At 47.6% G+C, this 27211-nt stretch overlaps 3 protein-coding genes across 10 annotated transcripts in view; 2 read left to right on the plus strand and 1 right to left on the minus strand.

Moving 5' to 3' along the window:
* RPN2 (ribophorin II) overlaps positions 1-12260 on the plus strand; it is a 32611-nt gene extending 20351 nt beyond the window's left edge. The window contains exon 17 of one of the 2 annotated variants that reach the window (XM_082325845.1): positions 12185-12260. In XM_082325845.1, coding sequence (XP_082181971.1) covers positions 12185-12224 — 40 coding nt within the window. In that variant the 3' untranslated portion in view covers positions 12225-12260. Of the gene's footprint in view, positions 1-4073; positions 4180-12184 lie in introns of those variants that run through there. The other variant, XM_082325843.1, reaches the window with a different exon arrangement.
* On the minus strand, positions 4228-8640 carry GHRH (growth hormone releasing hormone; the record flags this gene model as incomplete). Its single annotated transcript, XM_082325848.1, has 5 exons — positions 7326-8640; positions 6365-6496; positions 5376-5480; positions 4624-4761; positions 4228-4291 (listed from the first exon to the last, which is right to left on the minus strand). Exons 1-5 carry the CDS (start codon positions 7403-7405, stop codon positions 4228-4230), a joined length of 519 nt encoding a protein of 172 aa, XP_082181974.1. The 5' UTR covers positions 7406-8640.
* A 77-nt stretch (positions 12261-12337) lies between the features above and the next one.
* Positions 12338-25306, plus strand: MANBAL (mannosidase beta like). Of its 7 annotated transcripts, none has more exons than XM_082325851.1 (4): positions 12360-12396; positions 21219-21301; positions 21656-21853; positions 24409-25306. In XM_082325851.1, exons 3-4 carry the CDS (start codon positions 21704-21706, stop codon positions 24514-24516), a joined length of 258 nt encoding a protein of 85 aa, XP_082181977.1. In that variant the 5' UTR covers positions 12360-12396; positions 21219-21301; positions 21656-21703; the 3' UTR covers positions 24517-25306. The 7 variants fall into 7 exon arrangements, with proteins under 7 accessions (XP_082181978.1, XP_082181977.1, XP_082181983.1 ...); XM_082325855.1 differs by lacking the exon at positions 12360-12396 and adding an exon at positions 17962-17977; XM_082325853.1 differs by lacking the exon at positions 12360-12396 and adding an exon at positions 17984-18664.
* The last annotated feature ends 1905 nt before the right edge of the window (positions 25307-27211 follow it).

Here is a 27211-nt window from a genome sequence, read left to right on the forward strand (position 1 = left end):
GCTCTCTGAGGCTGTGATTGGAAGCTGGGCTCACATGAGAATGAAAAGAGCTTTTTCTGGTGGGTGATTTTGTGTGTGAGTCATTGCTGCGTGAAGCTTCCTGTTCTTTCATGTCCTTTCCCAGAGGGACGTGTTTATCGGGGGGACGGGGACAGGACTTCCCACTCCTGCCTGTCGCTTGTGCGACGCTGTCACCCGCATTTCTCCGCTAACGGCTGTTCTCTCTGCCTTCAGGATGGCGCCGGGCTGGGCTGTGCCGAGTTGCTGTGGGCCCTCGGGGCTCAGGCAGGAGGAGTCCTGGGGGCCTGGCCCTTGCGGGGAGCCAGCTGCAGTGCCGGCGTGCCTGGCTGCGTCTGACCCTGGCAGGTTTGGTGGGTCCCTTGAGTTGGGTTCACTTTCTTTCCAGCTTCTGGAAGTAACCTTTTCACTCCAAATACAACTTTGATTGAGGTTATTGCCTCTGTTCTTCTGTGAGACCAAATGCCAGGGATCTGCTGGTTGCCATGTGGCCATGTTTGAGTTATTTGAGCTCTAACTTCTCGATTAATTACTACTTTCCAGACCGGTAGGCAGCATAGAGGCAGCAGACTTGGGCTTTATTGAAGGACACACTGAACGTAATAACCAAAGGCTAAAATCTCCTCCTGATGAGTAACTTCCACATGGGAAACTTAACAGTTGCTCCCTCCCCTGCATCTATGTGTTGGCTCCTGTTTGTCCCGTGTCAGACTAGTTTCTTTAAAGGCCTTTTGGCAAAGGAACTTTATCGAATGTCTTTTGGAGATCCAAGAAAATTATATCAACCAGCAAGCATGTGGATAAAGGGTGTGGAGCCGAATCCTCCAAAGAACTTCACATGTGTGAGACATGACTCCACTTTATAAAAGCCATCTTGCCTCTTCCGCGCTGCAGTTGTTCACACTTAGCTCACTGTTTCTGCTCTTTGTAGTAGTTCCTACCCCTTTGTTCATTGTGAACACTGTACTGGGCGCCATAGGGGTTTAATGAACTCCTTTAACCTCCTCAGTGCTCCTTCAAAAACCTGATCTCATGCTGCATTAAAGTCCTCTGGGACTAAAGGAGTTTTAAGCAAGAAATAGTTAAGCTACTATTTGTAGTATTTTACCCTGGAATTCCTTTTCACTCTGGTGAGTTCTTTTTGAGCCTCATATTTTGTTACGGCTCACTCATCAGCTTTGGCTTATAGTTTTTCTGCTGATGCTTCATGCTAGGACAGATCCCCCAGTGCTTTCCCTGTAGAGCTCTGGCACGTTATCCAAGGAGAGCACAGATGCAAAAAGAAAATCATGGAGTGCTACTGTGATGTATCTTCTCTAAGCTGTGCGTGTTGCTATCGATTTCCTACCTCCTTGGCTACGCGTTAGGAAAGGTTTTTATTCTTCTGGCCTTTTATTCCTCAGACATTTTCTGGTTTGCTTTATTTGTTTTTATATTTATCTCCCAGAGTTGGAGCATTTGTTTCCTCATTTTGATGCAAACTGAACTTTCCCTTTTATTCCAAATAGCTGCACTCACCCAACTGTTTAATCATACAGACTTAGGTCTTTCCAAAAGTGTTTTTGATAGGTCTTTTAGTTTTATTTGGGTTATCCAATCTAGTGTTTGCATATAGGTTTTATGCCACTTAACGGAATTTTAATTTTTTTTATCACCATGTTTATTTACTACTTTAGGAAACGGATTTGGTTTTTTTTTTCCTTGGAGCAAGTCCTAATGGCTTCAAGTGTGTTAGTTGTTACAGAACAGGTTTACAAACACATTTTGAACGAGGCCTACGGAGGTTGTTTTTTCTTTTGTGGTTCTCTGTCCAGCTGCACTGTGAAGCAGAAGGATGGCTTGCGTCCCGCTGTGCCAGCTGCCTGCCTGCAGAAGGGGAACAGGTTACCCATTAGTGCGCTTGCTGCTGTCGCAGCTCCACTGATCTCCCTCCACATCCCCTCGTTGCTTCCCAGCCTGCTGGGCAGTTGGTAATATTTTCATAGTGCTGGAATTGTAAAACCTGAACAGGGAGAATGTAATCTTCAGGGATTTGATGCAAGTATGAGCTCATTTCCATGCATCCTGGAGCCCGCTGTCCTAAAACATGGTCACCTGTGGAAAAATGAGATGATATCTACTGGAGACTATCAAGGAGCTGTTCAGGTACAAGGAGGGATGGTTTCAGAGGCCTTAATGTATATATGTATGCCACTGTATTTCCAGCCTGCTCTTGAGTTACTGGTGCTGGACCTGGTGCCTTCGTCAGCACAGCTCCGAGTCATCCTTGGTGCACTTGACCGCTGTCTTTGAGTGACATCTTCTATTCCGGGCCCAGAATCAAGAAACTAACATCTCAACAGACAAAGAGCCATCTTGACCTGCTGTTGGACAGGTTTATTTAGAACAACTTTTATTTCCTGCTAATGATGGGAAAGCAGACCCCATCCTGAGGTTATTTACAGTTCTGAAGACATAGTTATTACACAAACAACAGGAGAATTGGGGTGACAGGGAAGGAAGTAGCTGTGTGAGATCGCTGGGTTAATAACTTACTTTTTTGAAAACATTTACAGTTGTAACCCTAGCCACGGTGGAGTTCAGAGCCACTGGATGGCACGTTGAATTAAAACACAGCGACAGCCCAATCTGATGCACAGGGATCTCCTTTAACTCTTGCAGAGCAGAGCTGTAGCTTCAGCTTGAACACCTCAAGGCTGAGCAGTAACTGTAGCTGAGCTTTTTAGAGCTCAGTTTTGCTGCCAGGGCTCTGTATCAAGGAGCCAGACAGCAGCAGCCCACAGCGGCGTTTCCGATGGGTGGTAGACGTGTGGATTCGTGTCTTACCTTGCCCTGATCTGAGCTCTGTGTGTGGTTGTGCCATCAGCATCTATTTAGAGGAAGCTGTAATCAATTTACTAAGTTGCCTAAAGGTGCCTTTTGGTGGCCTCATGTTTATTAATCAGGCCCTCAAACAGAATGATGACTTGGCAGAAATTTTGCTACGCTTCGTGATTTGAAAGCCTTAATTAGTAGACAATATGTCCCCAGGATTACAAGTGTACTGGTTGTTTTAGTCTTTGTGTGTCAAGCAGCCTGAGGTTAAACCATGGAGGTATTTTTTTTTCCCTCTGATTCAATACACAGACCAGTATTTAGAGAGGGGAGTTAAATTGTAAAGGCTGAAGTAAATTAAGTAGTGCATCAGAAATGCATTCCTTTGAACAGATCTGAGGAGAATACGAATCGGTTTCCAGCTGGTCACATCCGGGAATGTCTTCATTGCTGTGAAGGGCTTACTGTACAGTTAGATCCATGAGCTCTGAATTATTCTAGATGGAAGCAGGAGGAAAAGAGAATTATGAGAAAAATTTATGAGCACACAGGGAAGTTTCTTCATTCTTTGGAGGCTTTTCCTGGCTGATGTTATTTGTGGAAAGGTAACCAAGTCAAGCATGGCAAGAGAGATGCTGAAATGCCATGCTCTCCCAGCTGCATCCATAGGCACGATTTTATGTAAAGTTCTGATTTTTGCCCCTCCCCAGACCCCTTTTTAATTATTATGTACACAGGTTTCTCCACATCCCTTTATATCGTGCTGGCGAGGGTTGGACAGGCTTAATTTCTACGGGACAGAGGAATAAGATGAGGTTGCTTCAAACAGGACAACTGACATTTGTACGAGTCAAGGTATTCCCAAGGACGGACTGTCTGCTGGCTCTCGGTCCCCCAGGGCTGGCAAGATTCAGAGCGTAATTCAAGTTCCAGGTGACTATTTTCAGGAGCGAGGGGTACAGAAAACAGTAAGACATCCTCTCCTATTCAGTGCAGGGAAAACCTGAAATGTCCCAGGGATCTAGAAGCAGGTTCTGCTCCTGGGGGAAGACTTTTGTCTGCCTTTAGCCTAGCTTGGCACACAGTCTCAGATAGCTTTACAAGGCTGCTCTTGGTTGCTGGAAGCCTGTTCCTGGACATCCACATGTGGCTTCACAACGCTTGTGGTCTATCTGTTCAGACTAACAGGACTTGAGGTACTTGACAAAATTGATTAGGAGTTTTTTCCCCTTAAATTGCAGCAAGCACCCTTTTTCATGGACAGCAGTGGGAGTCGGCTTTGCTGAAGGAGAGCCTTCAAACTGCTTGAGCAGCACGGAAGCAGTGTTTTAGGTACAGAATTGAGCGGGGAATGGTACTCACCAGAGCATGGGGAGATGAAAAAGGGAGAAATATTTATATGAGCTTAGGCAGGGTGCTGGGAAAGCCTTCTAACTGACTGCTGTTGATGTCCTGAGGCCTGTGAAAGAAGAGAACAGGGCACTGATGGCATAATTGGGATTGAGAGAGAAATTATTTTTTCTGCTGCTATTTTACTGAATTATGAGGGTAAGAAGACAGCACAGTGTGCGTGGTGCGGGCTGGCTCAGGACAGGCTGTTCCTTATCTGCACCCTACTTGCCCGTGCAAGGGAAGGACTGGGTTATGGGGTCAGGTAAGAGCTTTATTCTTTCTCTGTGTGTATCTGAAAGATGATCCTTAATCCAGTAGCTTCACATCTGGAAGCCAGACAGCAATAAAGATCTTGTCTTGTTCCTGCGGTGAGCAGATAATAAACTGATTCCCACCTACCTTTGATTCTGCAGAATGGCTCCCAGGAAGTCCCTCAGTACCATCTGTTGGTGGTAGCGGCTGTCCATCAGGATGCTGTCAGACTGGCGCCTTGTCAGAAATTCGTGCACCCCTTCTCCTGGGCTGCTCTCGCTGCTTCTGTTACACAAAGATGAGAAACATCTTTGTCTCAGAGGTGCTTTTTTTAGTCCCTCGCTCAAAGTTTGGCTCAGGCTGAGCAGTGCGGCAAGGGAACCTACTGGGTCTGAGCCTGGGACTGTTCTGCGTCATGTCGGTAAGAAATTGGTCAGCTGTATTTGCTCCTGTGTTAGGAGAGGGATCAGAACTGGCTTGCATCTGACTAGTTGGTCATATTTAGTGGCAGTCACTGATCTATTTAGCCACAGCTACCTGAGTGGTAGTGGAGAGGCTGCTTTCTGTGTTCAAACCAGGCCAGGGATAACTGTTTCCTACCTGTGAATGATCATTGTAACTATTATTTGCAAATATTATTGCTTGTTGATATTATGGTAGAGCTCTCAGCTGATCTGACACTTATAGCCTCGGAGGAAAGGATTAATTAGGCTGCTTAATGATAGTTGTGATTAGGGGGATCCGAGACATACGGATGCAGGATGCCCTTCGGGATGTGGCACGGCAGGAGAGATTGCTTCTGTTGCAGTGGAAGGCTGCTATTTCTGCTACGTGCATGAAAACTGCCCAGTGTAATAAACAAAACATTAGCCCTAGGACAGCAAAGTGCTGTGGCTTACCCAAGCCGCTTGCCAATGATGGTCTGTAAGAATTTGCGGGCGGAAATCTGCCCCAGGAATTTCCGGTAGTTGTCAGTGAATATGGCATCAGCATGGCGTTGCATCCTAGGGGTGAAAGACAAGCACAAAGTGTGCTCTTTGAGCTAGCAATGAACCTTCTAGGTGAGAAATGGGTGTTTCAGATGGCAAAATACTCCAGATGTAGCACTGCTAGGTAACCATAGCAAACGCCTCTTGGTATTGGGCTGTGTTAGTGTTGGAGGGTAAAAGGATTTGAGGGAGCTCAGTCTTGACAGGGAGGCAGCAGGCAAAATAAAATGTCTGTTAATCAGTATCCACACTAAAACAAATAAGGAGAAGTGCCTGCAAACCAAAGGTGAGGTCAGAGAACCAGTGGGAAGGAGGAGGAAAACCACAGGCTGGGAGAGGCAGAGCTGGGGCTGGGACATTCCTGTGCTCTGCAGCAGCACGGGCACCTCCTGGGAGGGCTGTGGCTGGGACAGGGTGGCAGCAGCCTCCAGCAGGTCTCTAGCCTGTGGTTAGTCCCAGGTTCCCAAAAATCCATGGGTAAGGGAAGCACAAGCCACTTCGCTGGTCCCCACTGTTGTAAAGATGAGTCCTCTGCTTCAGACAGAATCCTCCATCCTGGCAGGGGTGGAAGGGAGAGGCTCTAACAACCGTACACATCGATTCCCAGAGCTCGGTGGAAAATTATGTTCCCTGCAGGAGCGCTGGGCCTGTGACCCTGCCCTTGTCAGTATGTCCCTGCTGCTGGGGGACAGCAGGACGTGGCTCTGGACGTGGGTGATGGTGAGAGCTGGCACGGTCCCAGCCTTCTGCTCTGGTTGCAGGGCTCAGGTGTGTTCTCCTGGAGTCTGGACTTTGTGGTGCTGGTGGGACTAAGTGACCTGCTGGTCTGTTCCCGGGCTGGGGGAAGATCGTAACCAGCGTACTCTTGCTGCAGCGGGGCTGAGAGGTGAGGTACAAACCTTTTCTCAGTGGGGTCTGTTAACAAACCCTCCTCCTCCTGTTCCTCTGCCAAGGGGTTATGGCTCTGCAGTGGGCTGCTGTGTTGTAGCTGGAAGTTCACGGCCTTGCCAGCAACTGGCTCTGGACTGTACCTGCAAGACAAACCCAAGGCATACCGCGAGACATGCTCAATTGCCAGTCGTGATCAGTCTTCTTGACCGCTACTCCCTGTTCTCCTGCTTTTTCTTTCTCCTTTTGCCATCCTCATCTCATCAGCAATACAAGTATTGTCTGTCACTCTCCCCAGCTAGAAACTGCCCTGAAGCTATTTCATCAGTGAAAAGATGGTTGATAGAGCTGCCCCAAACACACTTCCCCCCTCGCTGAGCTCCCAGCATCCTGCAGCAATATTCCAGTGATTCTGGTATCGTTATGCCATGGCTTTGGCACAAGGTTAAAGCATTTTCTATGGGACATTGCAAATCCACGTTATAGAACTCAATACTCAATTTTGTGTTTCCATCAATTTGTACTGGTAGGAAGTAATATTACAACTTCTAACAGTCGACAAGGAAATACTTGAAATATTAATAGGCAGCTGTTGGGTTGATGTACTAGAATATCTGCAGTTCTGATTTCAATGCAGGTGGCCTGCAGGCACAAATTTTAATCAGTGATGGAGGTGCTGGCTGCTCTGGAGATGGCCAGATTTCCCTTTATAGGACACAGCATTCCATTCTAAAACCAACTGCTTGCGCTGAAATATTCCATGTCAGGTGCCTGCCTTCTTTGGAAACCACCCCTAGGCTAGCAGCGTTCCCAAAAAATTAAGCCAAGGTAAAGAAGTAGGTTTACCAACACACATACAGTTCATCTGGCTTTCAGAAGTGCTGGCAACCTTAATTTGGCACATGCGTATTTTGCACAAGGTCAGAGATGAGGCAGGGAATGACAGCGTGGATAAAACACTCGGCAGCTTACCTGAGAGCTGGGTAGAGAGGAGAGGAGATGGAGCATGCGACTAAGTGCAGGAACAGGAGCAGGGTGGCCTTATCCAGCATCTTCCACCCTTTGGGGTCACCTGAAATACAGAGCAGTCTGAGTCAGTGGCAGTGAGATGCTCAGGGCCAGGAGGGGAGGCCAAGTGCCGCCTTTGTGTCCTCAGTCCCCCTGCTCACTTATCGGCACGAAGGGACTGGAAACGTGCCTTCGTGTTTGTGGTTATGGTGTTTCCCAATGCAGAGATGTCTTGACATGGCAAAATCTTTGCTAGGGTGTGCGATTCCTGGGAGCAGTGGCTGTCTGTGACCCCTCTTGGGTCGGGAAGCAGGGCTGATCAGCAGGGTTTCATGCTGTGGGCCCCCCTTATTGACCTGTCCCCCCGCCGTGGTTGAAGGAGAGCTCTCAGGCTGGGGCAGACCCCAGGGACCACTGCATGGGCTGTAAATACCAGCGTAAGAGCACCTGGAAGCTGGAGGGTGGCAGTTAGCAGGGGCTGCCAAAAGCAAGGGCACCACCTGCAGAGGACTATCTGTGACCAGCCCCTGGGACCCCTCCTGCCCTCCGCTCTCCCGCGACGTGTGTGGGCTCACATGGCTGTACGGCACAGGTCCGCGCGTAACAGCCGACTGGGCTGCCTTGCTGCTGTCCAGAGATTGGGGAGAAATAGGGAAATCCAAATAAAATTCCTGGGCAGAGGGGTATTATCAGCCCAGAGGTAACCCTGGCAAACACTGGAGGCAACGGTGCTGAGCTTGATTAGCCTAAACAAAATGCAGGCTGCTCCCTTAGTCTGTGCTTGGGGAGAGGGGGCACTGGACCGAAATACGTCCCTTCGGGAGAGCTGAACTGGTGCTGTGTCGAGAGGAGCCCCCGCTGCTCGGCGAGGCGCCTACGCAGCTCCCGGCACCCGCTTCGGTGGAAGGTGAGGCGGGCTTGAGCCGTGTGTCCGTCCTCTGACAGACGGCTGCGGAGCTTCGCCGTCCTGGGGCTGGCGGGCGTGCTGCGAATGACTCAGGACAGAGTCGTCTGAGGTCGCACGCCCTCCGGAGCTGAACGCGATGCTTTTGTCATTGGAAGCGAGGGACAGTAGGAAGGTATTTCAGTGAACGCTCTTCCAGAGTTTTGACTGAAAGCGATTGATCTTTTGCTCAAAAAAGATTCTTTAAGAATGTGGATAGAAATCTTTAAAATATCAAGTTTCCCTATTCCCTGTCTTATTTTACACAAGAAAAGAGCAGAAAGATGTTTGATCCCCATGAGAAAAAAAAACCACTTTAGAATCTTGTTTTAAAAAAACCCTTTCAAATGTATAACAATACCTGGTTGCAAAAAGAGCAGTTTCCAAATGGAAGGGGTTTGGTTGGGTTTCTAATTTCCCAAGCGAGCTTTCCAGGCAGCGGGTTTTACTGATGGTGGTGGCAGGAGGGGGCCCGTTCTGATGGGAAACGTCAGCAGTGAGCTGTGTGTTTCTGCTCGGACATAGCTGTCCACTTCTCCTGAAAGGGGGGAAGGCTAATTAAGGACTGGTGCTTATGCAAGCAGGGCCGATCTTGATACCATGGAAGTTAAAAACAGAATTAATGGCACCGTCAGAAGTGCATGGACAGACGTGGGCAAGGCAGTGCACTAAGGAATGGGGTTTCTTATCACAAACTCATTCTCAGCCCGGTCCCTGTTTCCAGCTGCTCGTGCTCCCAGCCGGGGGCCCAGCAGCTTCCCCGTCTCTTCCCCTGGGAGCAGCGCCGTTGCTCCTGGCTCCAGCAGAGCCTCTTGCAAACGCATGGGTGGCATCCCCTACCTCCGATCCTTGGTCTCTTACGGCACCGCTCTGGCCCCTCAGAGAGCCAAGGAACGCTCAGAAGAAACAAAAAAGTGACTTTGAGAGAGACTTACAGGGCTCCAGGTTTTAGGGCAAATTTCCTGCCTTTTTTTTTTTTCTTCTTTTTCATTTGAACTTGAAAAAGCATGCCTCTTTTATGCCTCTCTCCCCTAAATATCTCCAAGACAAATCCCAAATCAGATCTCTTTCTAGACAGAAGTGATCTAAAGCAGCTGCCAGGGGGTACCAGGAGACTGTGGCACCAGCATCTATAGACAGTGCCAACCAGGAGATTTAATCAGTACCAGGAAAGTTGCGATGTGAGCTGAGAAGTGAAATATCAGTGTAAATTAAAAGCAAACCTAGTCCAATGCTGTCTCCTTCCCTTTTTTCTTCCTAGGATACAGCCCTGATTACCACTTTCTTTCTGTATCTGGTTTCTCTTCTTTGAATGCTGGGTTTTCCTCCAAAATCACTTTTTGTCCCTTTGAGATTTTTTTTTTCTCTCCTCTGCTATTAGTTTCTTTGTGATAATTTTTTCTTTTTAGTTTCTGGTTTTGCCTTTCTTCCCCTGTCTTGCTTTGTCTTCTCTCCCTTCACTACAGTCTGCTTCTTGGGTATTTCTGTCTCCTTTTTTTGTTCAGGAAGGAGCCTGAAATGAAAATCCTACACCCCTTCCCCAAAGCGTCTGCTATTTCAGAGGAGAAGCCAGGGAATTTAAGTGTCACCCTGCGTACAGGCAGCCTGACAGCTCTGTAAAACCTTGTCACCTTCGAAATTCTCCTGAGGTGAGGGACACCTTACTTTCCATTCTGGCAGCATGTGAAAAAATGATTAATAAATAAATTCCCCTTAAGATGAAGAGCTTTTGGCGCCATTCCAGCAGATAAAGCGTAATAGCTTCGTTCCATCCTGTGCAACAGCAACAGCTAACAGCAGCACCGTGACAATGGTGTTGGAGAGATGGGGTAACTGTCTCTTACTGTTTCTGAAACCTTAACCTGATCAGTTTTAGAAATACCACCGTGTAGATGAAACGAAGCTTTTACCGTGCCTGCGGTTTTATAAAGTTCAGACTTTTATACTATGAAATACTACATTAGAAAAGCAGAAATCCTTTTAAGTGCCTTACTCTGCCTCGCTGTAGCTGGCTCCGCGTTATCCGTAACCCACCGTTGTGCTTCTCTTCGCACTTTGGTTTGGCTCAAACACGGTTTTATTGACGGGTGAGTAAAACAGCGTTCATTTTCCAGGAAGGAACTCGCATCAGTATAGCAAAGAAGGAAAACTGTGCTACAGTTAGTAAACGTCTAACACGTTTTTACAAGGCTCATCTATAGTTTTATTCTATTGATTTGCACTTATCCTATAGCTCAATTATTGTTTCATTCTATAGCTTGGTACAAAAAATCTTGTATGGTACAAAGGATATTGTACCTGGCAAAGCTAATTACTGATGCCAGCTTTGATTGCATTTCAGTGTACTTTAATTGTCTCCAATTTCCAAATAGACGTTATCTTGTTAAACGCACATACAGAGACTCACACTTACTGTTCCCTTGGAAAACAAGCTCTTCCTAGATGGGCTCCTGCTCAGGTGTTTCCTTCCCCTGTTGCGAATACAACTTCTTCTCTAGAGCTGCTTCTGTGAGCCCTGCTGGGTCCGTCCCCTCCGCGCGGTGCCTGGGCAGGACGCGGGACGCGTGCTGAGCAGGGAGGACGCTCTCGGATCTCCCCCCAGCTGTCCTCTGGCTGCCAGGGAGGTGCATCTCCTCTTTTTATACCTGTGCTCGCCCAGGAGTCCTGTGGGCTTCTACGCGTCAGAGAATCAATTATCCTCCTGAATTTCAAAGGCTGTGTTTAGCATCCTCTTTTTTGTGTGTGCAAGGACGCAGGCAGGGAGGTTGCGGGGAGGGGGTTATGCCTGTAGTTGAGGGTCATTTGCATGCTTTCTCTTTATCTTTCAAAGAGTGAAGAGCAAATAATAACAACGATAATCTGGCAGGGCAAATGACAAATTTGCTTTGCAAGGTAAACTTCTCTGTCCCTTTGCAATTGCATTTTTTCCTCTTACTCCACAATGAGAGAGAGTTAACCATTAATACTTTCTCACACTGCCTGCTCAGGAGGGTTTATCTTTTTGCTATTTTCTTTTTCTTTGATTATCAGCCTTTTCCTCCTTCTCCTTTGTTACTCACACCTGCTAGCGTTAGCGGGGCAGTTCATGCTTCAGTCCCTCGCAAACATCACAGCTTCACATCAAGCACACAAAGCAGCTGGAGAGCCCTGCTCCGTTCCTGTGCTCTGGAAAAAGGCAAGGGTCTTCCCTGGGGTGCTGCATGTGCTGGCAGCTGTTTTCGTTCCTGGAACAAGGTTTATGAAAGCCCCATTAAAAAGAACACATAGCCTTGGTGCCGAGAAGACCAGGACAATTTGGAGGAGTTAAAAATGAGGTGCCAGCATGAGCTCCACCTGCCAGATTTTTCGTATTGACTTTATAATGCCCAGAATTGATGGGGACCCAGACTTTCCTGTCTCAGGGCTTGTGTGACTCGATGCTGGGAAGAAGTTTCTGCAGGTGAGATGACTCATATCCGCCTGCTGCAGAATACCTTCACCTTGCACCACAGCACTCGTCGCAGCTATCGATGGCAGAGATGGATTGTAGGGAAGGACAGTGCATCTGGTGTGCGTGTAGGTGCCTGCGTGCGCAGGGGGTCAAAAGCATTCAGCGCTGGTCTAACGCTCCGCCGTCGCCCCTTTGCTTCTTGCCAAGGTGAGAAATCAGCACTGTGATTATGGCTCACTTCTTAGCGAAGCAATATCCTCTTCCCAAACCGTGGGCTCTCAGTAAGCAGTAACCCGCAGTCGGAAAGGCTTGGGTGAGCTCAGCACGCCAAATGACTTTGTGGAGTTAAATAACAGTTGCTCTATACCTAGACAGATGTGCGCCGACGCCTTTGTGCTCTCCCTGCTTTGAGTGCTCCAAGGGCTCACGTTTCCTTTGGTATCAAATCAGGACCAGGACACTTCTCAGAGAAATCACGAAAAAGGATTGAACGGACCCTTGAGCTGACCCCGAACCGAGCAGCTGACCAGGGGCCTTCTGGTGTAATCCAGAAACAGAACAACAACGTGAAGCAAAGCAAGAAGTACTGCCTTCCTCCAGCTGTAAAAAGAAATGGCACCAGCCTGTTCATGGGGAGAGGAACTACCGTGCACATCGGGCAGGTATATCATTTGTATCATCTACTCCTGAACACCAGAAGGGGATTTCTGGGTAGCGCAGAGCAGGTTTTCCAAAATCCCTGTACTGGTGCGCACAGCTGCACACCGTCTCTGCAAACTGGAAAGGGATTTTTGTTTGCTTTTTTGAAACAATCTGCTCGTGCTCTCTCATGTGTGAGGCTGGTTGCACCAATTTTTCAGCATGACTTATTTTTCTTCCACTCTCTTGGTGTTACACTGGCTGAACAGATGAATCAGACCGTGTTGTTAAACCAGTCGAGAGCCAAAGCTATTTCAAGGTATTATCCTAAAGTGTGGTTTTGAGCTAATTCTCTATCTGCCTGGCCCATTGCCTTGCACAGAGCTGATGTAAGATACCGGGCAATATCTCTCAGATCAAGGGGAATCAGTCTATAATTGACTTGTTTATAGCTGCCTGCTGCCCAGCTTGGATTAGGAGGGCTGTGAGCCACATTCATGTCTCAAGTGAGCTGCTTTCAACGAAGGCTATGTAAAGCTCCATCATCCTAGGGGTTTCCTTGGTTTGGGTTCCTGTCGTGCACAGCTGAACCCAGCAAGACTCGCACAACAAGCTCTCTATGTGACTTCAGATTCATTGCGGGAGGCAGCAGAAATTTCTAAAAACCCTCCAGGCTTTGTCGGGTGTACACGGCTTAGGAGTTCTGAAATAGCATAAATAGAGCAGCTTTTCTGTCCCTGGGATTTCCTGTCCCAGCTTTAGTCAAAACCTTCGTATCTTCCCAGGACCCAGAAGGGTCATTTGTGGAGCTCCTCCACCAGACTCCTTAAGCGCTCCCTCTGGCTAGCGAGGCTGCTTGCCCTGCAGCAGAGATGGCTCTGATCCCCGCTCTTCTGGCAGTTCAGCCTCGGCTTGAGTCCCACGATGGGTTCTCTGGCTGCTAACATCTCTGGATGAAGATGCTACAGACTGTGATAGGATCCAGTGTTGTTTGGAGCCAGTTTTGCATCCATCTGTGTTGCAGTGTATATCTGAGCTGGCAACTATGGTCTTTGTTCTCGTGGTCATTTTTTTCAGCAGGGTAGCCACGCAGATAGGGCTGGTAGCCCCTGCACGCGCAGGAGGGTGGCACTGGCTGCAGTTCTGCACTCCTCACAGCCTGGGAGCTGCTCTGTGCGTATCAGTGGCATTCAAAGTCTACATGTACTAGATGTGTGACAGCATTCCTCATGGGAACTTCATTTTAGGGGCAGTATCAGTAATAATTTGGCAGAACAGATGACAAACTTGTTTTGCAAAATGAACAGCTTTTTCTCTTTAGAATATCTCTTGATTTGTCCCTAAAACCTTCCCAGTTTTTCCCCACCTCTCCTCCCTACCGCAGCTAGTGCTGTCAGCATCCACAGGCTCCCAAAACATGAGGAATGTAACGCTCAGCTGAACTCCTACAGATCATCGCTTCAGGTTAGCAATGCGCAGTGGGTAAGTGTCTGTTTGCCCTCTAAACTCAGGCCTGCACCAGTGCAAGCCCGATGGAGCCTACGGCCATCTACGAGCTGCCACAGGTACCTTCTGCAGCTGGAACTGCTGGATTTCAGAGTCACATCCATGCAGACCTACCCTCCCTAGGGTCCTTGGGCAGAGCACATGCCAGCTAGTTTTATTTCAGTGCCAATCCTTCGCTGACAAAGGACACAGTGTTAGGATCCTGCAGCAATTTCCCAGATATTGATTTCCTCTTAGCTTTACCTCCTCCAGTCTCCACACCATGCTTTAAAAAATTGCCCCTGTCTATTCCAGGTGCACAACATATAGCTTCAGATAAGCTGAGCAGCATGTGAAATGGTCCTGCTCACCTTGTGAGGTTGAAACTAATGACAGTAAGAAGTAACTCATCAAATGGCAAAAAAAAAAAACATCCCGTATTCTCAGCTATCAAAAGCTTTTCTGCACTTCTAAAAATGGCAGAGACGGTGGCTGTTGGTCCCCAGCTTCCCCAATCCCCACCACTCCTGAGAGAGCCCCACACAACTGTTGACTCTGGTTTTCTTTTACTTGAGAGATGTGGTGGTGACTAGCTTATCACAAATGCCCTAATGCTAAATTAAACAGAACTGCCTAAGATTAGAAGTTATATTTTTTTGCCTAGGTTTGCCATCTTAGAGGTAGGATGGGACACATTTTAGTTTGAGTGTCTTATCCCAAGTGGCAGAACTAAGGCACGTTATAAATAAGTTGATCATCCATCATTTAATTATATTGTCCATTACTGGTGCATACACAGTAACTTTCATTCCTAAGTTCTTTGCAAAAATGCAATCATTTCTGTGGAAGGCAAGCAAACAAAAAATGAGATGAGAAAGACAAGATTTGGCCCGTGTTGCCAGTTTCTTCTAAGGAAGAAACGGAGGACCCGAAACTTAAACCCGGCAGGTGTGGTGAGGCCTGCCATTAGAAAATCATAAGAGACTTGGTTTCTCCACCTTGGAAGGATAAAGTGCTGGGATTTGGATCTTCAGATCCTTCAGATTCAATCCTTTGAACATCAGTAGATTTCCCGGGGAGAATTTTCCCTTGAGGAATTCAGATTGGTAGGAAGCTGAATACAAACATTTAACAAAATAATCTCAAGGAAGGAGTCCCTCTGGATGAGAGCACAGTTTGCACTATGGGAATGAGTCTGAAGCAAGGAATCCGATTAAAAATAGACAAAATAAATCAGTCATTCAAAATGTGCAAGGAAGCGCTATCAGAAAAGACTGTCTCATAGAGTTAAAAGCCTGCTCAAAAAGCCTGCGTAATCTTCAAACATTAACGTATCACTGAGACTACAATAGAACAAATGGCACCAGCCTGCGAGATGTGTATCTGTCAGGAGGCCTGATGAGCTCTGCGGGTGAGATCCATTTATAGAGCCCGTACCTGTCTGGCGCTGTTGATTTCCTAGCAGAGCTGCCGGCGCGTTTCAGCATCGCCCAAGTGAACTGCCAAGAGTTTCAGCCAGATGTCAGCATGTTACGCTCAGCTGCAGGCTTGAGAGTTACTGGTTCCTGAATTTCTGGCTCTCTAAATACCACCTCCTTCCTCTTTCCAAGGCTGGCAGACAGAGCTCAGATGCCAGCGGTGAATCTCAGTAATTAAGGAGTTCGTCTTTGGTTTTACCACTCTCATTTCAGTTTGGAAAGGAGCCTTGGCTAGAAGGTTACACAGCACGTTACAGCCAGAATCAATGAACGGGGAGAGCCGGCTTCAGTCCTAACCCTGCCACCGACTCGTGGCGACCAGGCTCACAAAGATCCTTCGGCTGCTGCCCATTCCTGGGTGCCGGTACCCCACTTGGGGACCCTAATCCTGATTTTTGGAAGCACTGAGACCTTCATACTCTGGGATGGAGACGCAGCGTAGGAACGGGTCCATGAATGCCCACCCTGTGCGCAGAGGGCTCTAGTGACTACCCCAGCGACATCCCTTCCCATCAGGGCAGGCTGGGTGTTGCTCTACGTATTTTCTGTGACTTGGTTTCCCATCAGAATCCAGATGCCGCTATTACTGCTCACCTTGGGAAAGTGCTTTGAAAGGTTCTGGTAAAAAACAGAATTTGAGTGAGATGTTACCACACATGGAGAGGGAGTGAGGAAGGCCACGTTTCCAGTAAGGGCTGAAAAATGAAAGCAGTTATTACTAATTTTTTCCTGGCCAAATAATAATATGCAACCTGAGGATGAGAAGACCTTGGTGCACAAGGGTACGGTACGTGTACAATGAATGCTAATAAATAGGTCTCACTGCAAAGACCTGCAGGAAATACTGCAATGCAAACCAAAGAAGAAATGTCGAAAGACCTAAAAAAGCTAAGGATGATTTGGATTTGGAGAAAGACTTCACGCCTGAGCTCTGTCTCTACTTAGAATTGGGTGCTGACAAAATGGCCGTTTCCGATTGTTGAACCAATTTTAGCTTTGAAACCCACTCACGTCTCAGGCTTTGGAAAAAAATATTCCCTTTTTTTTTTTTTTTTTTTTAGAAATAGCTTCCTTTTTTATCATTTCACATACAGCTGAAACGAATGGGTCAGTGTGGTGCTGGTGAAAGGCACGCAGCCAAAGCGGGCTAATGGCACCACCTGCTTGCGGTTCAAAGGCTGAGTGTCTCCTGTGCAGAGCCCGGCTTTGCTCTAACGGTGTTTGATGGTCTCGGTGGGGACTAGCGGTCCCTCACCAGCCTGTTTCTGCTTAGGATAAGTAGTGCCGTTCCTGTTGGGGGAGAGGAGGAGAAAACATACAGTGTTGGTTGCAGTCTACGCGTGTATTTTCCCCGTCGCCTGCAAACTTCAAACTGCAAGGATCAGAGCCCGTGGGAAGGTGTGCGTGGACAGCAGCCCCACCAAATTCAGTGTACTGGTAGTACTGGGAAGAATTTATTCTGGTTGTTTAATACTGATAGGATCTCTCCTGGCATTCGTAAGAATTATTCCTCTGTCCTCAGTGGTTTTGTGTCCTAAATAGTCAGTGTTTGGGAGCTGAAAGGTCAGAATTTATTCCCTTTCCTGAGCTCTGCGTTATCCCTGAGCCAGTACAGCCACTCACCAGGGGCAGTGAAAGCTCTGGTAATTATTAAAGAGTAATTTTTTTTCTTAGGATTTTTATGCTAGAATGTCTTTGTACCAGTGTCTCTGGCCTCTGTAACGCACAGCCGTGCGCATTCTCCAGTTGTCTCCAAAGCCTTCTGCACTACACAAGATGAAGGGTTTTTAATCCAATTGCTCAAACCCTTTGAAATTGTTTTCATTAATACCCATTTAATTCAAATGCTTGGTAACAGCCTAGAAAATCCTTTTATTACAAATGCCATACCTTACTCCCTCAGTAGATAAGTAACCAATTAGGTTTTCCCCAAAGTATTTAGATGCTCTGATAATAAAGCTCTGCAGCAAAACTAACCTGGCACTACTGATATTTTAGGGTTAGGAAAAGGGCAAAACAAATCAGATTCTTTAAATACCACAAACGAGCAGAACAGAGCCCAAGTCGTTCTTCCCTTTGTAGGTCATCTTATCGAGACATCTCCATTTCAGAGCTGGATACTGAATCGGGACATTAAAAATAATAATAAAAAAATCCCCAGCAAGAGCAAAGCCAGAAGCGCGCGTCTTAATTGCTGCTGCCAGAGCACTTCAAGGGAGCAGATCAAAACCTCACGGATAAAGAGAAACCTGCCAGGACTGAAAGGCCACGCTATTGATGGCGGGGATTAAAATGCTCGCACTGGTTTAGGGGGCGAGTGCATGAACCCCGCAGTGTAAAGGCCCGGGGTGCTTCGCTGCCAGAGGGGCAGACCCGGGCCTGGCCGTGGGGACCCACGGTGGGGGGTCGGCACCCACGGACGCCCACAGCCGGGACGGGGCCCGCGGCAGCGTGAAGCCGAGCGGCCTCAGGCGCCTTTGGGGAGGAACCCGGCGGCGGAGCCCTCCCGCCCGGACCCGCAGGCCCCGCAGGCCGTCCGTAGCAACGCGGCACCCCGGGCGGTTGCTAGGGGCGGGGCGGGGCGCACTTCCTGCCGGGCGGGAATCACTTCCGGGGCGGCGAGGCCTGGCGGAGAGGGGCGGTGAGCGGCCGGGCGGCCCTGAGGGGAGGCCGGGGGACGCGGGGGCTGCAGGAGGGGTCCGGAGCGGCGCGGGGTCTGCTGGAAAGGTCTCTGCTGGGAGGGTGCTCTTCAGCATCGCCCCGGCCCCCCCGGGAAGCGGGTGGGAGAGCCCCGGTGCCGGGGAGCCTCGCTGGCTCCGTGGCGGCCCGCTCCGCCCGCCGCAGCCGGGGCTGGCCACCGCGGCCTGCGGGAGGAGGCGGCGCAGAGCTGTTCTCTCGAGGAGCGGGGAGGAACTGCGGGTGCCCCCGGCTCCGGGGCTGCACGGCTGCTTCTCCTTGCAGCCCCCGGGCGCGGCGGGCGCAGCCGGCTGCCTGGCATCGGGCCCCTAAGCCTGCAGGCGGGCTCCTCGGCCTTGTATTCAGCGGTGCTAAGCACACGCAAATCCCCTGGAAGCCAGTATGAATTGGCCAGTCTCCGTCCCACCACCTACTAAGGCGTTTCAGAAATCCAGCGGGAGCTTTTTTTGCCTCGTCCTTTGACAGAAGCTCTCATGTTCTGCACCGATCCCGTTGCTCTGTGTTTCCACCGCAAGAGGAAGCTCATGCCTATTACTTGAAGCGCTCCTGTGGCTTTGTCCTATGCTAATTATTTATATAGCGCTAGGTCTTGAAGATGCCAGCTGGAAAAGACAGGACAGCAAAAAGAAAGGTTTGAGTCTGCCCTGGCTCTACTGAGATCATTCGTTTATGGCCCTGATCCTGGAAACACTTTGTTATTGGTCACAGGGCCCAATCCTGCACCCGGGGGGGCAGCCACATCATCTTCCAGCGGCGTCACTGAGCAAAAGCCTGAGCCCGCAGCCCCAGGTCTCCCCTCGCTGGTTCTGTGGTACAGCTCTGGCTTTGCTACAGGACCAAGTCCTTTTGTGTGGGGTAGCTAGCTTGCTGTAAAACCCTAATAGAGGCAAGACTGACTATTTTTAAACAGCTAGTCAAAGTCCATTCCTGTAGTGCAGTGCAACTGTGTGTGACCTATTTCTGCAGTTATGTTCCAGTGAGATGGCCAGGCTTGTGGGGAGAGGTGGTAGCTGCAGTTAGACCAAAGGAGAAAGCTGGAGCGGGGAAGCTTCATCTCAGGGTCTGAAATAGGAGTACCAATCTTTAAATGCAAGCTAAGAACAATTACTTTAAGTGGAGCCATGTTAATAGGTGAGGCAGTCTGAGGAAAAAGGTGGTTGATATGTGTGAAGAAGAGGTGTTAGCCAAGGAAGAGATGGTGAAACTGTTAGCTTCTCAGGAACAGGGAGGAAGATTGCATTATCATCCAGGGACCTGTTGGATTAGCTGCGAGGCAAAGTGTAAGGAGGTAGTGCTCTTGGTGAGAAAACTCACTTTGCAGGTTTTGCCCTGAGTGCGGAAGGCAGCGTGCCTGACGCCGAGCCCTGGCTCCCCTGCGTTCAACCTTGGCCTGCTCATTTGTGTCAGGTTTAGACTCCTTGCCTGTGCAGGTTTGGGCATTGTGTTAACCACAGGAGTTTTTTAAAACAGGGAAGAATTTTGCTAATATTAGTTCAGCTCCACTGATAGCAGGAAGACTAACGGTCCAAATGTGCGTTGCCTGCTGTGGCTACTGTGCAAGCAAGGACGCTCTACTACGACTGGTTGGAGCGTGATGTCAGCATATTTCAAGAGGTAGTGCTTAAAATGGTAGCGGCAGCTGCTACCAGCTTGCGTGAGAGCTCTTGATGCTGATCATGTCACCTGGGATTAGTTAGAAAATTACTAATACCCTCAAGGGAGGTGAAATAGAAAAGGGGAAAGGAGGGGAGACTTGTGGAAGATGATGGAGATTTTTTGTTTTCATTGTATTGGTTTCCTTTTCTGGTTTATTTTTGTGTGTTCTGTTTTGGGTGTATGAATCAGGATTATCAGTAGGAGTTTGTCCTGAGAAAACTCCGGGTGGGGAATGAAGCAACGTCCGGGGTTGGGCAAGCGTAACGTTTTCAAAAGATATCCCAATAAATAAAGTCAAGAGAAAATGTAACTCAGGGGTGAAGTTTCCCGTGATTCTGTTTCTTGCTTAGGAACTGCTCTCTTAGTGGATTGGGGGAGAGGGTGTTTTAAAAGTTAAAAGCAGTTAGGGATGAGCCACTTTTATGTGTGCTTTGTTGACACCGCTGTATGTCTGGTGCAGCCTTGGGGTCTGCGTTGGGACTTGCTGAGCCTGAGTGGCCCAGCATGTATTCTGGCTTCACGTACAGGTCCCATGCAGCCCTTGCTTATTGAATTTTAATCAGAATTTGAAAAACGTTCTTTCACTGAAGTACAGACCTGGAAGGGACTGTGAGAGGTCACCTATTCTTACTTCCTGATTTAAAGCAGGATTATATACACTCACACCCCAGCCCAGGCGAATGCTTATCTGATCTGCTCTTCTGAATCACCACAGGGATTCCACAGTCTCTGTATTCCAGTGGCTGGCAGTCCATGCAGTTGGGAATTTTTTCCTGTCTTTTAAAATTCAAAATTATATCCTGTACTTCAGCTGAATTAAAACAAAATTATTATTTCTTGTAATTTATATACCGCTCCTTTTAGTATGTCCCCAAGTGACATTTGCCTCTTATGCAACGGCATTGAGTTGTTGATTGATTCTCAAATTTATCAACTGTAACTTTACTCAGATTATACTCTAAGTTTGCCATCTTTCTGAACTGGGTCACATCTGCAGATTGTAGAAATCTCCTAGCCTGAGAAATACAGAGCCTGCTTTGGAGATTACTACCATTCAGCTGAAACGTGCATGCAGCACAATCTCACACCCAAGCTTTAGTAATACAGGGAATTGTAAGTATCAGTAAGTAGTGCTGATTCAATAAGTACACACCAGGATCATACAGGTCAGGAAAACTGAGTAAGACGGTAATCACAACTGAGTTCTGATGGCATCTCAGACTAATGGAATTTCCCCTTTGGGACTTTCTGTGGCGTACTCCAGCAATTCTGGCAGGAGAGTTCTCCGTTATTGTAGAAAGCCATTAGTCATTCATAGAATGAATTGACAACTCCATTAGCAAAAGATAAAGGAAGGAAGAAAGGATGGCCTTGTGGCTGAGAAACTAGCTTGGGACCCAGGAGATCAATATTTAACTCTGCCACAAATTACCTGTGTGACCGTCGCAAGGTGTATAGGCCTTAGTGTAACCGGCCACTAAAGCCATGCTTAACTTTAAACAGGTAACTCATTCCTCTGTCTTCAACAGATCTGCCTTCTGTGTGGTTCATTTAAGTAGCAGTTGGTTTTGTATACCATCTAAAACGACAAGGCTGTGACCACATATACAATGTAAGTGAAAATGAATAATAGTCCTCTTGCATGCATGATCGACTTCAGGGAGAAGTATATTCTTGCTTATTAAGCTTTTCCCTGATTGTTTCATGAATATCGTTCATATTTTTTTGTCTTCCCCTCACCTGCTAATGGACTAATACTAGCATTTGAGGACTATTTTCTTAGGCAGGTGGTAAAAGACAAGCATCCAAATAAAATGCATGTTTCATTTCCCTCTTTGTTATTGGGTCTGTAGATCAAGGGTGTCTTCAAAAAACCTGCATGAGGTAGTCTGTCATTTTTTGATAATGGAAAGTGAATACCAGAAAGCATGATGCAAATAATTGCTCTTTTTTTCCCCCCTTGTAGTAACCAGTCTTCTTGAGAGCATTAGAGGAGAAGAAGGGTGCACTCACGATGGCCACTGAGTTGGATTTCTCCCCACCCGAAATCCCCGAGCCCACATTCATGGAGAACGTGCTACGCTACGGACTCTTCTTTGGAGCAATTTTCCAGCTTATCTGTGTGCTAGCCATAATCCTGCCCGTTTCAAAGTCCCATAAGACAGTAAGCAGTGCTCTTTAATATTGATATAGATGGGCAGAGTCGGAGAAAATGGGACGGGAGGGAACTTTGAGTAGCTAATGGAGACACAGTGGTCTGCCCCTGGGATTGATGACAGTTTCATTGTTCGTTCCCTTTCCTTCCTTCTAGCTTTCCCACCTCCAGCTTTTGTCTTGTGATTTAGCCCCAGATTAGAAAGTCAGGAACAAATACCTGAGCCAGGGTCTCTCTGAGTGTCAGTGAAAAAAGTGACCTGAAGCACTGGCAAGCGCTACGTGTACATGCTGTTCCTGACTGCACACGAGAAGGCTTTAGTCCCAACCCCATATTGTCATCCTACTGCTGATTTGCTCTGTTCATTGCCAGGCAGGGTGGCACCTTTGCAAGCACCTGCCTTTCAGAAAATGACTTTGGGCTCTAGTTTGTGTGCGAGTTTTGGAAACAAGATACAGGTGACATTTCTAGTATATTCTAACATGAGGAAGGCACTTTTCAGTACTGACACCCAATCTGTGCTGGCAAGTGGAGGGTCCTTTGATGCATTTGGTACAGGAGAAGGTTAAAGTGAAAGGTTGAGGTGAGCTACAGGACTCTGATTCCTCTAGACTGGGCCACAGTGGGATGACCTGGCTTTTCTGATAAAAGAGTTCCACGTGCTTGGTAATGCCTGTGGACAGATATTTCAGTGTTGGTGATCGGGCTGCAAGTTTGGTGGCTTGATACAGATTTTGTCTAAATGTGTATGGTATATTTTCAGTAACAACTCAGCATGGGAAGTTTTGTTTTCAAGCTATCTTTATTGCTGTGTTTGCTCCCTCTTGTGCAGAGGAAGCGTGGAAATTTTCAGCCTATCTGGGGAAGGGAATGCCTGAGGGTGAGGTACAGTTCATGACCCAACTCTTTCACCTTTAACTGTCGGTGTGGTGTGAAGTTGCGTTGATGTACTGGATTAGTGATGCTGCCCTGGCACGGGTGCATGCTCCCTCCTGCTAGTCCTGCCGCAGGAGCTGCAACTCCCAGCAGGGAGATGAAGCAGGTGGCTGCCAGTCACGATGCGGTGGCATTGCAAGTCTTGCACCGTTGTTCTGCAGCCACCAGCGCCCATCTGTCAGAGTCCGTGGTTTCCCCTGAGAAGTTTTGAGAAATACTGAGTAGCCTGATTCTTGAAAGCTGAAAAGAGTGAGAGCTTTAGTTTGAAATGGGAAACTGAACAGGCCCCCAATTAAAATGATAAAGCTCAGGGACCTGTTACTGTTTAAGTTTGCAAGCATGCTTTGATGTTTGCATGCTCTACTTTTTATTCTTTCCATATGTATACTGTCCTCTTGATTTACCGTCCATATGACTAATTTACAAGACCGTAAACACCAGAGGCTACCCGTCCAGATCTTGGGTCTGGGTAGGATACCGAGGAGCTTCTCTGTCTTGGAGGCTTCGGGCTTTGAAGTCTACCTTGGTTTGAACATTAGAAGGCAGCAGTGTTCACTTTACGGCAACAGCACACTGCATCCCTGAGTAGTAACTGCGTGTTGCTCCATTTCTCCAGAGCCTGCCAGCTCCCCGTGCGCCGATTACAGCCTTTGGAAAGCCAGCCAAGCCTCCTTCCTTGGAAAGCCACACAGATGTGAACTGTAATAGCCCAGTAACTGGAGAGACGTTTGAACCAAACTCCTTGATTAAAAGGATACTGTCAGATGCTCGCCTCCCCCTCCATTATCTGGAGCGCTGTCTTGGAAGCTTGAAACTAGCACGTCTTGCTCAGCCATTTTTTGTGTGTCCTTTTCCAGTTGGCACGCTCTGACTGATAGAAACCAAGATGCTAAAGCAATATTTATACTCAAATGCATTTAATGAAAGGAGGCAATCTGCATGTGTGTGCTTTCTCAGATGAGACTGGCGCTGTTCCCTTGTGTTTTTACAAGATAACTAGACTTTATTTCCCATGGCTGAAATATTATCTGTCATCTCCCCTGAAGGAAACAAGCAGGATATTTAAGCATTCCTTGTTAGTCCAGGTGAAGAAAGCTTTGCTTGCAGTTCCCTCCCTGGATTTTGGGCTTGGTTTAGAGGCTCTGAACTTTACAAACTTTACATTCTTACTACTGTTTTGGGGAATATTTTTTGTCTTGCACATGATAATGGTTAACATTTGGCAGAAATACCTGCTGAATGTTTCCATGCACATTGGTGATTATATGATATCTTCTCCTTTTCCTAATTTGAATAGTTTCCATTTAGTGTTGATTTTCTTCTTGCCTTTAAAGTTGGTTTTGTTTTTCTTCTCCAAAGCCTGTTTTAGCCACTTAAGCTTTTAACAGCTTCTCTGGTAACAAGCTGTTTCTGTGCATAAACTCACACTCATCAACAAGCAGATGCAGCAGAAGCAGCGATGGTGCTGCTCGTGTCTCATTATATGTGGACTCAGTTTGATATAGATGTGTTCCAACAGAGATACCCAGCATTTGCTTCCTTTGGCTTATACTCAAATTCCCAAAGTGAGCTGTCAGCAAATTGTAAAAAAAAAAAGTTACTGACTGTTTCTTAATTGATTCTTGTAGGACTCGGACAGTTTGGAGCCTAAGAATTCAGAGACAGTGAAGAAGCCAAAGGCAACTGCTCCACAGATAAGCAAGAAACCCAAGAAGGAAACCAAAAAGAAACGATAAAGGCATGACTGATGAGCCTCAAAAGACAAAATAATCAGCTATAATCATGCTTCCTCGGAGATGACATCAAAGGCAACTAACTATATTAAATGGTTTTCTGGCATTGCCATGCTTTACCTTTCGGGCACAAGGGAGAAGGAACTTACAAGAGTGGAAGGGGCAGGGTTCCGCCATAGATTTCTTACAAGCAAAGAGGACTTCGCATATCCAGGACTTCGTTTGACATGATTAATGTGTCAGTCACCATTAAAGTGACTTCTGTCATTTCTGATGGGTAGCGAGGGCTGTTGTCCCAGCTCCTCCATGCTGGCTAGGATTTGTAGTAAAGTCCCTGTGGAGGGTGGAGCATGGCTTTGCTACTTTGGATACCAGTTTGTGTTGTATTTTTTGAAGGCAGAGGGATCAAATGGATCAAGGACACCACACTACACAGCTTTGTATTCATCTCTGTTGTCATCTAGTCTGAAATACATAGCTGCATTTTATGGCTTAATAATAATGTCTTTGTCATATTCTTTAATTCTTTAGGTAATAACTCATCAGATTCCAGACTGCTGTAGATGAAAGCTTTCATTTCCCCAGCGTCGCTACCTCTTCCTTATTCCCCACCCATGCCCTTTTCCTTTCTATTCCCACCCTTGAAAGCAGGGACATTTCAAGGAATTGAGGCTGCGGTGGGGACTACAATGACTACGAGGATCGGGGAACAATTTGATTCTGGAAGGTGCAGAATTTAATGCCTGTGCTAATGGGGTGTTCTTGGAAACTTGGAAAGACCCGGTATTGCACGTTGGAGAAAAGCTGCTCTGAGGCGGGAGTCTCGGCGTGCTGCATTGGTCACATATCAAACAGCACTGCCTAGCTGTACTGTCGATAAGCCCTCCTGTCAGCTGCCTGCGTCCTGACCATGTGCTCCCTTTCAACACAGCCGGGGTTTGTTGCATTTGCAAACTCCCTGCTAGCCTTACCTGCTGTACTCTGCTGCATCTCTCCTCTTGCTGAATTCTTCCTGAAGTTAAATACGATCTCAGCCTGAGGAGATGTGGTATTTTAAGATCCAAGGGGTGGCAGGCTGGCTGTGTAGCATGACTGTATGGCAAGAGACATATACACTGTGTTCCTTCAGGCTCTGGCTCTCCAGGCCCAGGGACAATCTAGTATTAGATTTAAATATGGCTAGACAGGACTGGAAAGAGATAGGTGGTGACGTAGCCACAGAGTCTCTGTAGGGCAGCTCGAGCTTCCTGATGCCAGCTCACATCTTGGTTTGTTTGATCACGAATGAGTCAATGGGAGGAGAACCTGCTCTTTTAGGCGCACCCAGGGTTCAGAGTGGCTTTGAAGGAAAGGGTTCTCTGGCAGGGCTGCGAGTCTGCGATCCTTTTTGCATACATAGGCTCCCATCCTCAATTCACAAATGCCTTGTGAGCCCAGGTACGGTAGCAGCGTTGTGCTGCGTGTTCTCAAACGGGAGTTGAACAGCACATTTACAGGAACCATCGGTGTTGAGAACGGCCGCGTTCTCTGCTCACTCTTGCTTTTGGCGGGTGAGACAGGTGAATCCCAGTCTGATCTGATCTGAATTCTCTCGGTGCCAGGAGGCACACAAGGCGCGAACATCATTCTTCCACTTCGATCGGTCTGCGGCTGCGTGCTCTGGAGTCCCAAGGGCCACAGCGCAGTCTTCTGTTGGTTTTTTCCTCAAGACATGACCGATCTGGTTCCATCTCCTCCTCACTTCATTACTGATTTTCTCCATCTCCGAGTTGATGCTCGTCGTTTCTTCAACTTTTTATTTTTTTTCCGGGAGGAGGTAGTTGGCCTCCTGCCCAACCCCCATGACTTGGAGGGCCAGTGGTTTTTCTGTCAGGGTGGCCTTCCCTTAGGCTGCGTTGGTTCGCGGCACCTTCTTCAATTTTATCCGGTGCACCCTCCAGAGAGGGATCCCCTATCCACCACCCAGGGGACGCGCCTTCTAGCCGTGCAGCCCCAGCCGAAGGGGTGAATCCCAGTACCAGTTTGATTCTAACCTCTCACCACTTCCCTGCTCCAGGCTCTCTGCTTCTCTTAACCAGAATGATGACACCAAGTTGCACTGCTTAAAATCCAACTTAGAGTTCTGCTTTAAATTAAGTGTTTTCTTTTCTTTTTTTTTTTGAGCTACATAAAGGCAATACGAGGAGGACAGAACAAAGCATGGGAGACACAAGCACTCTAAAGTTGCTTTGAGTTCTCGGTACAAAGAAACACTGCAAAAATTTCCCACGCAAATAACAAAGAACAATATTGTGCTATGAGTTTCCATTACGGACCTGTGTTCCTGTCTGTGATCTGCAGGGGAAAGAAAAGCATTGCCACTGCCCTGGATAGGTACTGCAGATCACTTCGTCCATTTTAATAAATGAGGATGGTGGTTGTTTTATCTAACAGCTCTGGCTTTCTGCAGGTTACCTAAAGGGGGGGGAGGGGGCTAATGCTTTAACAGAATTGCAACTATTGAAAGAGTAACACACACATTACCCGAAATATAGACATGCTTCTGCAGCTAAGAATCAGTTAGCGATGAGCGCTCTGTGTTTGTTACCTGAAATAGCAGGCTACTACATCAACATCTACATCTAGCTATTTGTGGGCTGGCTTACTCATTGCTAAGTAGAAATCGTGGATATTGGGGTTTATTTTTGATGGGGGGAAG

This window comes from Platalea leucorodia (genome assembly GCF_965183815.1).
Source record: "Platalea leucorodia genome assembly, chromosome: 13".
Taxonomy (NCBI): Eukaryota; Metazoa; Chordata; class Aves; order Pelecaniformes; family Threskiornithidae; genus Platalea; species Platalea leucorodia.